The 18,684-nt window shown below is 44.2% G+C and overlaps 1 protein-coding gene across 3 annotated transcripts in view; it reads left to right on the forward strand.

Annotated features, from left to right (window-relative positions):
• RALGAPA2 (Ral GTPase activating protein catalytic subunit alpha 2) overlaps nucleotides 1–18,684 on the forward strand; it is a 331,873-nt gene that overhangs the window by 138,283 nt on the left and 174,906 nt on the right. For all 3 annotated transcript variants that reach the window (XM_077282789.1, XM_077282788.1, XM_077282790.1), the window contains one exon: nucleotides 14,304–14,432. In XM_077282789.1, the coding sequence (XP_077138904.1) occupies nucleotides 14,304–14,432 (129 nt within the window). The remainder of the gene's footprint in view (nucleotides 1–14,303; nucleotides 14,433–18,684) is intronic.

An 18,684-nucleotide genomic window follows, 5' to 3' on the forward strand; every position in this document is an offset into this window, starting at 1 on the left:
AGAGCCCGTCAAATCTCTCTTCTGACCCATTTTGCCAAAGGAAAGGAAGTTGCCTAATAATTAAGCACAGCTTATATAGGGTTTTGATGTCATTAGACAAAACCCCTCCTCATTACAGAGATGCACATCACCTGATTTACTTAATTGGTAGTTGGCTCTCAAGCCTGAACAGCTTGGAGTAGGACAACATGTATAAAAAGTATCATGTGATCCAAATACAACTTGCCTAATGATTCTGCACACAGTGTATGCTTCTATAGCAAAAATAAGTTGTGCCACATTTCTCTTTTAGAATGGGATCCAATGATTTGGAGAATTAATTCTACAAAATGACTGCAGCAGTGATGCTCATCCACCTCATCGCAACGATACAGTTGTGACGACAGCATCATTTTTCTATAAGGTCATTATTGTTGTAATGACCTCATGATGCACTACTTCATTGATCTAAAATCTTTACATCTCGCCTTATTGGGGTGTTACAGTTGTGAGGGCTCTGTCATAATAAATTGATACTAAATAAGTTGTCTGCTACATGGACAACCCCTTCTCATACGCCACACTTGGCCCCTATAAAATAAAAAAGCTTATACTTCCCTCCTATACCAGCACCGTTCCAGTGGTGTCTGCACTCGCATTCCCTGGGCTCTCGTTCGGTTGTTATATCACGTGACCCTATCGCCCAATCAGAGCTGGTGTCACTGTCCCCGCCTTCGGATAAATCGAACATCAAAAGGAAGTCAGGGCTGCAGCTGCTCTCCCACTTCCTCTTGATGTTCGATTTGTCCGAAGGCGGGGACAGTGACACCAGCTCTGATTGGGCGCCAGGCTCACATGTCAGTTCCGCAAATAGCCCCGGGAACGCGAGTGCCAACAACACTGGAACAGCAGCGGCACGGGAGTATAAGCTTTTTTTATTTTAACACCGCCAAATATTTAGATCAGGAAAGGATTGTCCTAGTAGTGGACAACCCCATTAAATCATAATATTGATATTAGACCATTGTAGTTTATATAATGAGTGTAACTAAAGGCTTGTCAGAAAACCATTTCAGCAAGAGACCGGCAATGGAATAGGCACCTAATGGTATCCATTGAAAGACCTCTTTGTTTAAGGCCTTCCTGACCTACTGTTTTGTTGAAAAACAGACAGACTAAAAGAAACTGGGATAAAAAAGGAAGAAGTGATCAGATCCCTGCGTTCTCCGATTCTCCAAGTTGCTTTATGTGGGTTATATGGACTGGTTTTCAAGTAGTTCTTTTTTTATTTCACCAAGTTGTGTGACAGAAATGTGTTTTGCCTTTGTGATTTTAGAGCGTAGGATAGCTATCAAACTTTCCTATGTGCTGAAAAACTTCTTACCAGGGCTGTGGAGTCGGTAAGCCAAACCTCCAACTCTTCAATTTCCATGACACCGACTCCACGACTCCGACTCATACCAGGGCTGTGGAGTCGGTAAGCCAAACCTCCGACTCCTCAATTTCCATGACACCGACTCCACGACTCAGACTCATACCAGGGCTGTGGAGTCGGTAAGCCAAACCTCAGACTCCTCAATTTCCATGACACAGTCACCAACTCCGCGACTCCACAGCCCTGCTTCTTACTGTGTACATTATTTGAGGATAAATTCCTCCACCCAATCCATTCAAAAGAGAAAGGATCGAATAGTTTTTTTTTGGAATAGTTTATGTGGTGGGTGAGGAGATATCCAGATTTGGAGGATTGCATTTTTTGTATTTGTGTTTTTTTTTGTTTTTTCGTTTGTGTTTTTTTGTGTGCTGTCAGTAAGCCTAGATGTAAATGTTTTCCAAGGCCCTTGTTACATCTATATGTTCTAGGGTCAAACCAGCAGATAAGGCCCCAGAACATAGCAAGGGGTACAAAGGTGGTCAGGTGTGTTAGGCTACTTTCACACGGGCACTGCACGTCGCAATGCGTCGTTGTGGAGAAAAAACGCATCCTGCAAAGTTGCCCGCAGGATGCGTTTTTTCTCCATAGACTTTTATTAGCGACGCATTGCAACGCAGTGCCACACGTCGCAACCGTCGTGTTTTGGCGGACCGCCGCCAGAAAAAAAGTTACATGTAACGTTTTTTTTGTGCGTCGAGTCCGCCCCCTCCTCCCCGGACCTTGCAATGGGGCAGTGGAAGCGTCCTAAGACTGCTTCCGCTGCCCACGTCGGGCATTTTTTTCACAGTATGCGTCGGTACGTCGGGCCGACGCAGCGCGACGGCCCATACCGACGCTAGTGTGAAAGCAGCCTTAAGGGGACGTGTTTAACCCTCAGTCAGATTTCTCCTTTCACTTGGTAAGATCAGAGCAATGTGTAATATCAGTATGGGAAGAAGCAAGTATCTGTTTGGTAGATACCCATGTGTCCTATGGCTCCTGGCCAGGAAAGTTTATGCTCTGTGGAACTTTTTAAGGTCATGTCAACATATCTTTCCAATGGAAGAAGTTGTTATTCAATAGGCCAGCAAGCGTCAAACAGATCAGACATAATTGTCAGGAATTGAGGGCTTTCTTCCAGGGAGGCCCATCATGGTGGCATTGTAGTCTGAGACAGATTCATCAAAGCTTTTACTCCAGAAAACTAATGTTAAAGCTTTGAAAAGTTGCTTTTTTTTGCACAGTGGGTAGTTGTGCAAGAATATTGCAACAGTTGTTTTTTTCCCGCCAGTTTGGATCAGCTATGCCAAAATGGGTGGAGCAGGGGTGGGACATGAAAAAAGTCAGCTCACCCATTCAGAAGTCCATAGCAGGAGACACATCAAACCAAGGGAAGACTGAAGAGACTGCACATCTGAAGATCAATAAGTCAAGAATTTTTTAATCTTGTATCCATTAAAACGACACACAGGATATAAAACCGACGCGTTTCCTGCGAGTCACTCGTCCTTAATCATGGTACACAGACACCGCTGTGCAGCAGGAAAATGAATCGATGGAAGAAAAATCCGGCTTCAAAGATCTCCTTAAGGCTACTTTCACACATCAGGTTTTTTGTTTCAGGCACTATCCGGCAAGTTTTGAAAAAAAAACGGATCCTTTTTTTTTGCGCCGGATCTGTTTTTTTCTCATAGAGTTGTATTAGCGCCGGATTGCGCCTGATGGCCAGACGTTTCATCCGTTTTTTTTTCTGGATCCATCCAAATAGTCATTTCCGGCGGATGTAGAAAACGTCCAGATGAACGTTTTTTCGTCCGGCGAAAAAAGCGCACAGTGACGGAACCAGCCAAAAACTTGTGAAACAGACATGTGAAAAGATGAATCCGGCCTCCGAATCCAGTTTTACAAGCATTTTCCATTGAAATCATGCAGATTTTTCTTCCTTCCTTCCTTCCTTCCTTCCTTCCTTCCTTCCTTCCTTCCTTCCTTCCTTCCTTCCTTCCTTCCTTCCTTCCTTCCTTCCTTTCTTTCTTTCTTCCTTCCTTCCTTCCTTCCTTCCTTCCTTCCTTCCTTCCTTCCTTCCTTCCTTCCTTCCTTCCTTCCTTCCTTCCTTCCTTTCTTTCTTTCTTTCTTTCTTTCTTTCTTTCTTTCTTTCTTTCTTTCCTTTTCTCTCTCTCTTTTTTTTTTTTTCCTTCCAGGAAGTCAATGTAAACTCCATATTAAAGGTAAAATCCGGATCCGGCAGAAAAACAGATCCGTTGCACCAGTTTTTCCCCTATTTGCAACGGATCCGTTTTTTCAAACATTAGCCAGATTCTGCCTGAAACAAAAAACTTGATGTGTGAAAGTAGCCTAAATGGTTTTATTAGGTAATTATTAAAAATCTTACTGATAGCATGTATGTCACAACCCTTACGGGTGTACACTATGAAAAAATATACCCCTCTAGGGGTTGTGACATACATGCTATCATTTAGAAAATCTTTGAAAAGTGAGTTCCCGCTCAGAATGTGAAAGCGCACAGAACTATTTCCGTACATAGCTCACTTGCGAGGAAGCCAAAATTGGGATTTGCATCTTGAGCTTTCTTTCCCTAGTGATCTGAAATGGATGAATTGACTTTGAGGATCAGTTAACACATTGATGAATATAGCAAAGTCCTCATATTTCCCATTTTTAAATGCTATATGGGGATACCATGTTGGTAGTTTGGATTTCCAGCAAAGGTTTTTGGGTAGGGAGAGGATCTACCGTAATGTTTTTACGTGCCCTAATTTGGTTCCAGTCCTGCCATTACATCGGCAGAGAGTTCTCCTTCTACTTGGTGCTATGCCTCTTCGACCCACTGGCAGAGGCCTCTAATTCAGCTACAATAGCACTGCTCCTGTGCACTGATGAGAGGCAAACTCCTGAGAACATGCATCTGCAAATCATAGGTACTGGTTTGGCTTCTTAACCAAAGTCATGTGGCAAGGATTGCTAAAAGGTCGATATTGATTTTTAAGATTGCTACCTCCAGTAAGAGGCCCTAGAATTATTGTCATTTTTCATTCTGAAGAGGCTGTTTGCATATTTAAAGGGTAAACTTCTGCTCCTTTTCTTCCAGGCTTCAGACAGTTGAGACCAGTGGTCGTGCTGCTGGTCTAAACTGTGAACTTTGATGCTGGTAGCGGAGGCCGCGTGTGCAGAATCATAGTAACACAGGGACAGTGCAGCTGGTTGGATCGAGCAAATCGCTTCCAAGCGTATGCTCATTTCCTAGGAAACCGGCCACTCTCATAGACTTCCAAAGTGACCAATAACCTAGGCAACAAGTTGTAAACTATAGAATTAAAAATTCCTCCATTCTTCAGAACAGAGATAATTTTTAATAAGAGGGATACATTGCAAAGTTGGTTTTTTTTCCAATGTTAACCATTTAAGATGATGAGACAACACTTCTAAGGTTTTAGAGCAGGCATGATGTCACTGGTGTAAAGACCTCACCATTGTAATGCCATGACATAACAATAGGACACGTCATTGATTCTTTAACCTCTTTCTGGTCTAATTATGTGTGAGGAGGTCACAGTTGTTAGGCGGAGGTTTGAAAAAAGGTCAGATCAATAAATGAATGTGAACTCTTTATGCTCCTTCAGCCACTTCATGATCTTACCCGCAATGTGTGTGAAATTAAAAAACTTACTGGGTCCACAATATTCTCAAAAATAGGTCCTGTTCAGATGATGGATTTTATATTGGAGCCTTGTAATTCTTGCTTCATTACTCCTGCTTAAAATGATAGATTCAGTAAAACCTGGGGGACCTTCAATAAGTCAGGACACACTGCGTTTATGGCATAAGAGGGATCCACTATAGGGATCCATTGTTTGTTTGTTTTTTTTCTTTCTCGGTGACTTTCTGTATAGGAAATCACAATCTGCTCTACTTTCATTTGCTGTTAAACAATGATATACAGATGCAAACCAGGCAGACGGAGCATGAAGAACACAAATTTGACCACATTTCAGTGAGTTAAGACCTTATTCAGACGTCTGTGAGTCACATTCATGTTCTATCCATGTATCTGATAGATCCTGTACCCATTAAAGTCTTTCAGACTGTTACCATGTCCATGTTTTTTTTTGCTGGTAGAGTGATCGGCAAAACATCACAGGGACTGGTCCGTTTCTGATCCAAGTGATTCGCTGATCAAAATTGCCCACACAAGTCTATGGGTCCATGAAAATTGATGTTTGTGCGATCTGTGATTTTTTATTGCAATCTATAGCAGAAGCTCCATAATTTGCTTATGTTTTTTTTCATCAGTGAAAGGTACGGATGGTAAAAACTGACATATTGGCAAAATACTGATGAATATTGAATGAAAAGCGCTGATGATATTCATGACTATTTTTGCTTGCGTACATAAAAAATTACCTTCATCCAAATGAGACCTAAATTGTATGTTAGTGAAGCGTCTGATGTATTCTTCAGACATGGCGTTCTTTCACTGTATCCAACAGACAGAAGTGTCATCCTTTTAGCCCTGGATGCTTCAGTCCTGTAAAGTCCTTTTCTATGTATAAAGCCCCAATATTTGTCCGCTTTCGTGTCACCCCATTATAATCCCGTTTGATTTATTTTGTCTTTTTCGCCTTCTCTTTGCAATTCTGTGTAATTCTATTATTTCTATACTGTTGGCGAGATATAGGCATTTTTCATTTTATCATTATTATATTCCCGATAATTTTTCTTGGATTATATCCTATAGCTTCCAGGTTAAAAAAATAAATAAATAAATGAATTAAAAAAAAAAACCTAAATACCTACAATTGTATAGATTGTCTTTCAATAAACACTCCTTCAAAGTAACAAATTGTACTTGGGCTTTCTTGGAATTTAAAATGTAATTTCTTATCATCATAATATGAGTTGTTTGGGAGGTAAGTACATACAATGATCTGTGTTCTGTTTGGTGTTTGTGTGGAGCCAAATCATATGTCTGAAAAAAATTAACCCTTTGAAGAGGACCAGTGGTGTTCTTTTTTGTTTCTTCCATCATTTGTCTAAGCTTTCCATTATATTTAACACCTTTTATAATTTATTTATATTGTGCCAACATGTTCCTTAGCACTTTACAATTCAGAGAAATCATGTACAAACAATATCAGACATTACACAGTAATATATAGGTCACCAGTTCTTCAAGAGCTTACAGTCTACAAGCGATTGGGGGTTGCATGAAAGGTAAAAAGTGCTTGTATTTGTATGGCCTATCTCAGGGGTGGGGATCCTTTTTTTTTTTTTTTCTTTTTTCTTTTCTGCCAAGGACTATTTTGGATTTTTATAAACTCATTCAGGGGCCGTACAAAATTATCAAATTAAAAATTACCACACTACATTTGGTCACACCTCTAATTAAATCGCCCTTAATGTAATGGCTGGAGCTGCATCTCTTTGGTGCCGCTATGATGCTAAGTGGTAGTGATGATGTTGCTTACTCATAACTTCTTTTCCATTTTTGTGTCGATCTGCCGCGCAATCAACTTTGTGATTACATTTTGTAAAGAACTCACAGCAGTAAGTTATTTCGAACACATAAATATTTCAGTACATGTCTCCTCACAGTGCGAAATTGATCATTGTTCACATAACGTTTATATAACTCACTCAGTGAGGGGGTTGCTGTATACATCACATATTAGACACCAAAACTGCTGTATACATCACATATTAGACGCCAAGACTGCTGTGTACATCACATAGGAAACAGACTGCTGTATACACATTGCATAGGAGACACTGAAAATGCTGTAAATACATCACATAGATGAGACTAATGTATATACATTACATAGGATACACTGCGACTGCTGTATGCATATGATATTGGATACATTGAGACTGCTGTATACACTTCATATAGGAAACACTGAGACTGCTGTATATGCATTACATAGGAGACGCTGAGAATGCTGTATACACATCACATAGCAAACTGCTGTTTAGACATCTCGTAGGCCGGAACGCACTAAGAAGCTCCTGGCCAGTGCTGCATGTGACATGGCGTTCATTAGTGAGTGCTATATGCTCACACGCTCTCTACAGAAACATCGAAGTACACAGCAGGAAAGACTGGGCCAGCTGCCCGAGCACTGCGGCCCACCGTTATCTGCCCGAGGACTGAATCTAATTACATTGCAGGCCTCAAACTGATGTTGCCCACCCCTGACCTAGCCAGTAAATAAGGTAATACGTGTAAAGCTGCAGGAAGTGATCACTAGCTTGTGTGTGTGTACAGATATGGAGTGTGTGTGTACAGATATGGATTGAGTGTGTGTATGTATGTTTAGTGTGTGTGTGTGTGTGTGTCTACAGATATGGAGTGTGTTTGTACAGATGTGTAGTGTGCGTGAGCGCATGTGTACAGATGTGCAATGTGTGCGCGAGCGCATGTGTACAGATGTGCAATGTGTGCGCGAGCGCATGTGTACAAATGTGCAATGTGTGCGCAAGCGCATGTGTACAGATGCGCAATGTGTGCGCAAGCACATGTGTACAGATGCGCAATGTGTGCGCGAGAGCACATGTGTACAGATGGGCAATGTGTGCGCGAGCGCATGTGTACAGATGTGCAGTCTGCGCGCGCATGTGTACAGATGTGCAGTCTGCGCGCGCATGTGTACAGATGTGCAGTCTGCGCGCGCATGTGTACAGGTATAGAGTGTGTGTGTGTGTGTATACAGATATGCGTTGTATGTGTACAGATATGGAGTGTGCGTGTGTATACAGAATGCAGTGTGTGTATACAGATATGGAGTGTGTGCGCGTGTATGTGCACAGATATGGAGTGTGTCTGCGTGTGTGTATAGATATGGAGAGTGTGTATAGGTATGGAGTGTGCGTGTGTATACAGAATGCAGTGTGTGTGTATACAGATATGGAGTGTGTAAAACAGATGAAACAATGAACAGAGTTCTGAGAGGGGATGTAGGAATGGGGCATCTAAAAAAAAAATGTAGATTGGTGGTTGATGGTCTAGACCAGTGTAAAAAGATGTGTTTTAGGACACATTTGAAACTGTGTACAATGGTCTACACCACCACAGACTATCAGGTATTTTTCAGAGATCTGGTGCAGCACGAGAAAGGTCTAGGATAATCGCCTGATTTATGTAAGACACAGTAGAAAATATTCTGTAGGATTTGTCTGCATAGAAAAGTGTAGCTGTTTTTGTTTTTCTAAATAATTATATAAAAAATAAAGTTAAGAAGCAATAAATGCCAGCCTTTTCCTCAGGCAGATGAGTGGAGTTCTCGGAATACATTTGACTGGTCAATAGGTGAACAGAGCCTTACACCTTTATTTTATGGGTAGTAAAGGACTGACCAATTGGGCCACTGGCATTTTCTCACCACTGGCCCGGATCCTGCGCTCTCTGATGCCTCTGCAGTATTGGTGGAAGGTGGGGTACCCGATGCCTTCTGATTCCAGGCATCGCTCGCAAGCCCTATAACAGAAGCTTCCACGAGCCCGCTCTTTGCCTAGGAGACCGGTCACTGCAGGTAGATTGCAGAGGTGGCTGCCGGTAACCTAGAGAATGAGCAATAAACTATAGAATTAACAATCCCTCTGTTTTGGAGAACAATGATTTATATAAAGAGAGAGATAAATTGCCAAGTTGTCTTGCTTTTACAAGCAGTTTGTAATTTTACCTACTTACGGATGATGAAAAAAACCCTTTAAGGTAATTTTGACATTAATTTAGTTTTGTTGTATCCAGTAACTCATTTGAATTCCTTTTAATATCCCTGTACTGCCTATGTTTTTCTTTTGTGTAGGGAATAGCAGAGAAAAGGTCTGATTGTGCTCTAGTTTCTTATTATGCCCGTTTTCTTGCACTGGATAGATGCCAATGTGCCTTTTGGGCACGTTAGATTTTACTAGATTGGTTCTAATGCACCATTTTTATTTCCAAGTGCAACAGATGGATGTGAAGCCGACCCAGCATAGCTGTTTGCGTTATTAATCTTCAGATATGCTACATTCTGTCACCTCTCGGAGCCAGGTTTCGTCTCCCCCTTTTATTGTAGCATATGTCAACAGCAATGCGCTCCCATCTGCTGCTGTATAGGTTTCTGCCTGAAATCCGCAGACAAGGGCTCCGCACAATGCTGAGCTGTGTCAGTAATTACAGGTGTGTTGTGGGGAACCCTCCGCTTTAATCAGCCCCTTAATTATGGGAAAGGTGGGCCTTTTGTTCCTGCACGGAGCGCCTCGGCACACTTTTTATGAGGCCCAGCATCCATCTGCTCACTCTCAGAGTGTTTACTCTGACTGATATTGACATAAAAATGTATCAAAGGAAGTGATTAAAAGCAGTTTACACATTAACCTGAAAGGAGCATTAGAGCCACGTTTGTCCGGTGGAAGCACAATCTGTTGAGATGTCAGGAATAAGACGCTGCATTATATTTCTGCACATTTGTTGTAATGGGGGCAGTTGTATATAACAAACCTGTGACCGTTCTTAAAGAAAAATGTAGCTCATGTATTAATTCAGCCGTAGCTGTGATTGTACGTGGGGGAACAAAGGCTAATGAGGCCCGATGGCTACAAAGGTCACAAGGTGCCACCCGATAATCTGTTCTACAGCAAAGACCTAGTGGTGTCCTGATTCATAGAAACACAAACGTACCCATGTGTTTACTCCTATATTGGGGAGATTTTACTTCTAGCAGAACAGAGTTCAGTAAGTTAGTGCTTTGGGTTTTCGTGTTAAGCTCTGTTCATGCCTACATTGTGGATTTGGTTTATCATCTTGACATTTACCTCTGGTGCCAGACTGGTATCGTTGACTTAGTTGTGTCCTTTTGGGCTCCATTGTGGTTTCTCCACTTTTGATGAGATATATAAATTACTGTTCTTTACGTCAAATTAGATAAAACAATTTAAACTTTTATGGCTCCCCAATCTGAAGATTGTGATACTGTGTGCTGGTTCTGGTCCTTTGAGGGAACCTGTCATCTGCTTCATGTTGTCCAAGTCGTGGGTGGCATGAATCGGAGCCTGGCTGGGCTATTGCATCCCAGAATAGGTTTTATTTTTAAAAGCTCTTGCGTTTCAGAGAAAATATGTTTTTTAGATCTTTCCTGCTCTTCTGCAGGTGGTTAGCAGGTCTCACTGATTGACAGCGCTCTCTCGTGTGTACATCACCTGCAACAGCCCGTCTCTGATTGGTGCAGCCCGTCTCTGATTGGTGCAGCCCGTCTCTGATTGGTGCAGCCCGTCTCTGATTGGTGCAGCCCGTCTCTGATTGGTGCAGCCCGTCTCTGATTGGTGCAGCCCGTCTCTGATTGGTGCAGCCCGGCTCTGATTGGTGCAGCCCGGCTCTGATTGGTGCAGCCCGGCTCTGATTGGTGCAGCCCGGCTCTGATTGGTGCAGCCCGGCTCTGATTGGTGCAGCCCGGCTCTGATTGGTGCAGCCCGGCTCTGATTGGTGCAGCCCGGCTCTGATTGGTGCAGCTCGGCTCTGATTGGTGCAGCCCGGCTCTGATTGGTGCAGCCCGGCTCTGATTGGTGCAGCCCGGCTCTGATTGGTGCAGCCCGGCTCTGATTGGTGCAGCCCGGCTCTGATTGGTGCAGCCCGGCTCTGATTGGTGCAGCCCGGCTCTGATTGGTGCAGCCCGGCTCTGATTGGTGCAGCCCGGCTCTGATTGGTGCAGCCCGGCTCTGATTGGTGCAGCCCGGCTCTGATTGGTGCAGCCCGGCTCTGATTGGTGCAGCCCGGCTCTGATTGGTGCAGCCCGGCTCTGATTGGTGCAGCCCGGCTCTGATTGGTGCAGCCCGGCTCTGATTGGTGCAGCCCGGCTCTGATTGGTGCAGCCCGGCTCTGATTGGTGCAGCCCGGCTCTGATTGGTGCAGCCCGGCTCTGATTGGTGCAGCCCGGCTCTGATTGGTGCAGCCCGGCTCTGATTGGTGCAGCCCGGCTCTGATTGGTGCAGCCCGGCTCTGATTGGTGCAGCCCGGCTCTGATTGGTGCAGCCCGGCTCTTGATTGGTGCAGCCCGGCTCTTGATTGGTGCAGCCCGGCTCTTGATTGGTGCAGCCCGGCTCTGATTGGTGCAGCCCGGCTCTGATTGGTGCAGCCCGGCTCTGATTGGTGCAGCCCGGCTCTGATTGGTGCAGCCCGGCTCTGATTGGTGCAGCCCGGCTCTGATTGGTGCAGCCCGGCTCTGATTGGTGCAGCCCGGCTCTGATTGGTGCAGCCCGGCTCTGATTGGTGCAGCCCGGCTCTGATTGGTGCAGCCCGGCTCTGATTGGTGCAGCCCGGCTCTGATTGGTGCAGCCCGGCTCTGATTGGTGCAGCCCGGCTCTGATTGGTGCAGCCCGGCTCTGATTGGTGCAGCCCGGCTCTGATTGGTGCAGCCCGGCTCTGATTGGTGCAGCCCGGCTCTGATTGGTGCAGCCCGGCTCTGATTGGTGCAGCCCGGCTCTGATTGGTGCAGCCCGGCTCTGATTGGTGCAGCCCGGCTCTGATTGGTGCAGCCCGGCTCTGATTGGTGCAGCCCGGCTCTGATTGGTGCAGCCCGGCTCTGATTGGTGCAGCCCGGCTCTGATTGGTGCAGCCCGGCTCTGATTGGTGCAGCCCGGCTCTGATTGGTGCAGCCCGGCTCTGATTGGTGCAGCCCGGCTCTGATTGGTGCAGCCCGGCTCTGATTGGTGCAGCCCGGCTCTGATTGGTGCAGCCCGGCTCTGATTGGTGCAGCCCGGCTCTGATTGGTGCAGCCCGGCTCTGATTGGTGCAGCCCGGCTCTGATTGGTGCAGCCCGGCTCTGATTCGTGCAGCCCGGCTCTGATTCGTGCAGCCCGGCTCTGATTCGTGCTGCCTTCAGTCTGGGCAGCATTAATCAGACAGGTTCTCTTTAATTCCCACAGAGTAAGGCCGACATCTACCAAAGAGTTGGAGCTGCACGTTAGACGTAGAATCCCATTTTAGGAGTGTGATAGATTGCATCGTGTGGGTATTAACATGTGGTAATGTTTCGGATATATTCGCTCAGGCAGGAACAGAGCAATCTGGACACATGAAGAAAGTGGACATCATACTCCTTCAGATATGAACTCAGTGATCAGGATGTAGGAGCGAACCCCAGGGATTTCTTCATGCATCCCTGATTGTTCCTCTCTTAGGCTTCTTTCACACTTCCGTTGGTACGGGGCCATCACTAAGCATCGGCGCGACGTACCGACGGACGTTGGTTTTTTTTTTGCACAACGTGGGCAGCGGACGCAGTGTTTCAATGTGTCCGCTGCCCATAGTAAAGTCCCGAGGAGTTACGGCCGGGCATGCGCACTTTAAAATGCAGGGCACGACATATGAAAAAACGTTCCCTTGAACGTTTTTTCGCTACAACGGTCTGCCAAATACTGACGCATCCAGTGCACGACGTATGGAACGTGTGTCCATACGTCGCGATGCGTCGGTAATACAAGTCTATGTGCAAAAAACGCATCCTGCGGGCAACTTTGCAGGATGCGTTTTTTTCACAGAACGACGCATTACGACGGTTACAAAAAGACGTAAGTGTGAAAGTAGCCTTAGCTGGAGAAGGATCGTGTAGCCCCCATCATAGTTGAAACCAGATTATGCACTAAATATCAAACCCGTATTGCAATAGTAAATCAGAGAGGGGGCTTGTCACCGCCAGTACTCTCTGTAACCTTATCAGCTAGTCATAGAGGGGAGACTGTGCTCTTACAAAAATCTTCCCGTAGTGCCGGTCTCTCCGATACGGGTATTCTTAAAACGATCTTTATCTATTATGCGAATGAGTGTGCCCTGTGCGCCCTGATCCATAGAGAAGCAGCGAGTGAGCGGCTGCAGCAGACTGGGTGCACAGAGCGCCCCCTATTTGTATAAGATGGATAATTTTATGCATAACATTATCTGAGAACCCCCGCTGTCAGATTTTTACCATCTATCCTATCTAAAACAAATTCCTTTATGCAAAGAGAAGAAAACTTCATTGAAGGGAATTTGTCATCCCCAATACTCAAGATAAAGTATCAGTCATATAGTGGACTTCAGTCATGCTGGTACCCCTCTGATCATGAGGACAGGTGTCTAAGGCTTCTTTCACACTTCCGTTTTTTTACAATCAGTCACAATCCGTCAAAATGTTGAAAAGACTGATCCTGTGCTGATTGTAAAAAAACTGATGCACTGGATCCGTTTTTCTGACGGATCCATCAAAGCAGGTGCTGCCTGAATTTAAAGGAACAAGATTTTAGAAAAGAGAAGAGAAAGATACATACGTACGTACGTACATTCATACATGCATACTGTACATACATACATACATACTGTACATACATACATACATACATACATACTGTACATACATACATACTGTACATACACACATACATACTGTACATACATACATACTGTACATACATACATGCCAGGCATGCTCAATTTCAAAACACGGAGTCCGTCGCTGGATTCCTGCTTTTGACGATCATAACTTCTGAACAACATATCTGCGTATTTGAGCGCTGATGGACCCCCTCTCTGCTCCAGTACTTGTGTATTAAGGAAGATTTTCCATCCATAAGATTTTTCAGGAAAGCAGCCCTGCAATCCCTGCAAGTAAGGTCATGTCGGCCATATTGTGTAAAGTGATGTCAGGTGCATTTAAGGGGAACCTGCAAAATAAGTTACAAGACACTAGGTCTGTCTAGACAAATCTGTCTTTGGGGGGGTTTCTCATCAATGTTGACACTGATCTAGTAACCCAGATGCTGAACGCCACATGTCACTGCTGCAGACTCGCTGAGTAATCCTAACGTTGGAGATAAATTGCAGTTTGAAGCAAATGTGGTACCTTCCATAGGATTTATTGGTTTTCCCTTCTGTTTGCAGGAAATCGTGAACACAATCATAAAGCACTGCTCGTCCAGCTTCTTCTTCCTCGGCTTGCCTGGGTACACAATGCTGGTGGGAGACTTCATCACAGCTGCGGCCCGGGTTCTCAGTACGGACATGTTGGAGGTAAGCATGACAATGCTCAATCTGCTCTCTGGAGAGAGCCCAGTCGCTAACAAGGTTCAGATTTCTCCACTCTAACAGGTGTGGACTCATTAGTGCAATGTGAAACTGGTCTCTGGAGAAAAGCTACCAGGGCAGCCGACGTGTGAAATTGTAGGATAGGATGACACACTGGTGCTGCGGAGGTGTTTCATCAAAGAGCCGAAGTTTAACAAATCATATCCTCACTAATATTGTGGCACGAACTGCCGAGACACTGCTTTCACGGCCTCATTAGCTTCGCTCAATAAAGGTGGTTGGAAATGCCAATGTGGAGGAGGAAGCTGCGGAACTGTGCCAGCGACATGTCTGCTCTGTCCAGGTGAACGGGAGAGTTTTATATGCTGCAGGCAATAGCAAAATACCAATACTCTTTATTTCTTGCTCTGCAGTTATTTTTGCACAAAAAGATGATCTCAAATGGCGGAAGGGTGTCACGAGCAAGTGTTTAATTCCCTGCTGCGGTGCCGCGTTCATACAATATCGATTTCCATTCAGATCAGGAGACCACCACATAGTGCATGAATATGCAGGGTCTGCCAATGGAGAAAATACGCTTTGCAGCCACTGAGTTGAGACCCCCAAATTATTCTGAATTTCGCAGTTTATTGCATGAAGGTTTGTTTTCTAAACCAGGCAAGCCCTTTAAAGGGAACCATAAACATCATGAATTGGGGGCTGGCAGCACAATTGCAGCAAGGTATATTTTTCTCTGAAACTCTCTGGCGCTTTAGAGTAAATATAGTTTGAAGGTCCGGGCGGGGAGAGTAGACAGAGAATAGTCTATTCCGGTGCAGTCTCTTGCTGGCTGTACCCAGTGCTGCTAAAAGTGATTGACAGGTCTCTCCCAAAGTGACAGCTCTGTTAGCCACCTACAGCGACGCTGGGAGAAGACCTGGAGCAGTGCCAGACTTGTCACTGTTGTTCCTATGGCCCCGGCTGGATCTTCTAACAATATGTTCAAGATATATATGGATGTAATTGTGCTGCCAGGCACTGACTCGTGCTGTCCGCGGTTTGGGCAGCATGAATCAGCGGACAGGATTCCTTTAAACATAATTCTTTTGAATTACTATGATGATGGCAGGTGAAATTTGTGACACTGTTCTCCTTTATCAATTTCTTTGATGCTATTTTGTCTCATATAACGATTAAAACTGAGAAATACACTACGGTTCCAAAGTTTAGGGTCACCCAGACAATTTTGTGTTGTCCATGAAAACTCATACTTTGATTAATCAAATGCGTTGCCAAATGAATTGAAAATCTGGTCCAGACATTGACAAAGTTAAAAAAATTTTTTTATTTGAAATAATAATTTTCTCCTTCAAACCTTGCTATCGTCAAAGACGACTTTGCAGCAATTACAGCATTGCAGACCTTTGGCATTCTAGCAGTCAATTTGCTGAGGTAATCTGGAGAAATTTCACCCCATGCTTCCAGAAGCCCCTCCTACAAGTTGGTTTGGCTTGATGGGCACTTTTTGCATACCATACGGTCAATCTGCTCCCACAACAACTCAATGGAGTTGAGATCTGGTGACTGTGCTGGCCACTCCATTACAGATAGAATACCAGCTGCCTGCTTCTTCCCTAAATAGTTCTTCCATAATTTGGAGGTGTGCTTTGGGTCATTGTCCTGTTGTAGGATGAAATTTGCTCTAATTAAGCGCTGCCCACAGGGCATGGCATGGCGTTGCAAAATAGAGTGATAGCCTTCCTTATTCAATATCCCTTTTACCTTGTACAAATCTCCCACTTTACCTGCACCAAAGTAACCCCAGACCATCACATTACCTGCACCAAAGCAACCCCAGACCATCACACTACCTCCACCATGCTTGACAGATGGTGTCAGGCACTCTTCCAGCATCTTTTCAGTTGTTCTGCATCTCACAAATGTTCTTCTGTGTGATCCAAACACCTCAAACTTGAATTCGTCTGTCCATAACACTTTTTTCCAATCTTCCTCTGTCCAATGTCTGTGTTCTTTAGCCCATATTAATCTTTTCCTTCTATTAGCCAGTCTCGGATATGACTTTTTCTTTGCCACTCTGTCCTGAAGGCCAGCATCCCGGTGTCGCCTCTTCACTGTAGACGTTGGCACTGGCGTTTTGCGTGTACTATTTAATGAAGCTGCCAGTTGAGACGTCGATTTGTCAAAGTACAGACTCTAATGTACTTGTCTTCTTGCTCAGTTGTGCAGCGGGGCCTCCCACTTCTCTTTCTACTCTGGTTAGAGCCTGTTTGTGCTCTCCTCTGAAGGGAGTAGTACACACCGTTGTAGGAAATCTTCAGTTTCTTGGCAATTTCTCTCATGGAATAACCTTCATTTCTAAGAACAAGAATAGACTGTCGAGTTTCACATGAAAGTTCTTATTTTCTGGCCATTTTGAGAGTTTAATGGAACAAACAAATGTAATGCCCCAGATTGTCAACTAGCTCAAAGGAAGGTCAGGTTTATAGGTTCTCTAATCAGCCAAACTGCTTTCAGCTGTGCTAACATACTTGCACAAGGGTTTTCAAGGGTATACTAACCATCCATTAGCCTTCTTACAGAGTTAGCAAACACAAAGTACCATAAGAACACTGGAGTGATGGTTGTTGGAAATGGGCCTCTATACACCTATGAAGATGTTGCATTGGAAGCCAGACGTTTGCAGCTAGAATAGTCATTTACCACATTAACAATGTATAGAGTGTATTTCTGAATCATTTAATGTTGGCTTCATTGGAAAAAAACTGCGCTTTAAAAAATAAGGACACTTCTAAGTGATCCTAAACTTTGGAACGGTAGTGTATGTGTATTACAATCTAATCCATGTCTTTCCTTCTCCTCACTGCCCTTTATATGGCTGTGAGATAACTGACTGCAGCAGAAGCCTCCCCCTCTTCTCGGGCTGTAGTAGAATGAAAGATTGCTAAGCCTCGCCGCTTTTGCATCAGCCATCATCCAAAGATGGAACTGATTGGCCAAATATTACCCCATTTCTTCTTTATATTAAACTGCTTCAAGCTACTCACACAGTTATAGATAGACAAAACCTTGGACAATGATACCGTCAGCGCCCCTAGCTGTGACCAATCCACAATTGCTTGTGTCAGTGGGGCAAATGCAGATTTGTTAGAAATTTGCAAATATTGATTTTTATTTGCTTCTGGCCATTAAAATGCTGTTGAAATCTCATAGAAACATTTTTTTTAAAACCTTTTTGTGTCATTAGGGCAGTGGCTCATGCAGCGATATTGCGGTATATTCTTCCCTTACTGATATTTTACAACACTTGCCTTAAAATAGTCTGAGGGAATGTTTCTTCGGAGGACGGGCCGCTCTGTGGCATATTCACTGTCCTCTTGTAGCAATTTGTAAGAGAATAGCGAGTGTACAGCAAAATGACCTGAAAATAGAGATGAAACGGCTGCAACGTTCTTGAGTTCCTCCGTTCATTATAGTTCATCAGTCTGGCAGCATCTCTATACGGCACTATTTTTAGTTGCCCTTTAAACTTTTGTAAGCTTTTCTGTCCCTCCGTATTCCTGACGGGAGAGTAGGAGAATAACATGATGTAATCAGCTGCTGGGACTGCGGTGGGGGATGTATACGGGCAGAAAAAACCTTGCAGACCAAGGAAAGGTTAATTGTGTCTCGTGGGAAGAATAATTCCCATCATAAGTACTACTTGTAATCAACCACTGTCATCTCAGGCACTTGCCCATTCTACCACACTGCAGAAATAATTATTAGGAAAATGGTTAACCGGAAATAAAATCAGATCGGAGGAGGCTGATTGGAAGTGAATCCATCTTCTCCGGGCGGTTAACTACATATGTGCGCTGTCAGATGCTGCCATCCGAACACCGGCCTTCTGTCACTCATGTGCCGAGACTCCTGGCAAATTGTGTCGGCAGCGTTAACACCTTTTCATTGATTAAGTATGATATAAACAGCTCAATGTTTTTATTTAAAGGGTGCATAATTTTCGGAAGGGATTTTCTGCATTTGCGGGTATTAAGCGTTCCATTGGGAAAACTGATGAGTGATGAAAACTAAAATAAATAAAATCACAGAGCAATTGTAATAGCAGATTGCGAGAATAGCTGTAGGGCCCAATGTAATATTAGGTTACATACCTTGAGATGAAGACATTAAAACGGTTGTACCAAATTTGAACTTTCTTAGCACAGGAAGCTTTTACGATTGTGAAATCAGATCTCCA

This window comes from Ranitomeya variabilis, chromosome 2 (assembly GCF_051348905.1).
Source record: "Ranitomeya variabilis isolate aRanVar5 chromosome 2, aRanVar5.hap1, whole genome shotgun sequence".
Classification (NCBI taxonomy): domain Eukaryota; kingdom Metazoa; phylum Chordata; class Amphibia; order Anura; family Dendrobatidae; genus Ranitomeya; species Ranitomeya variabilis.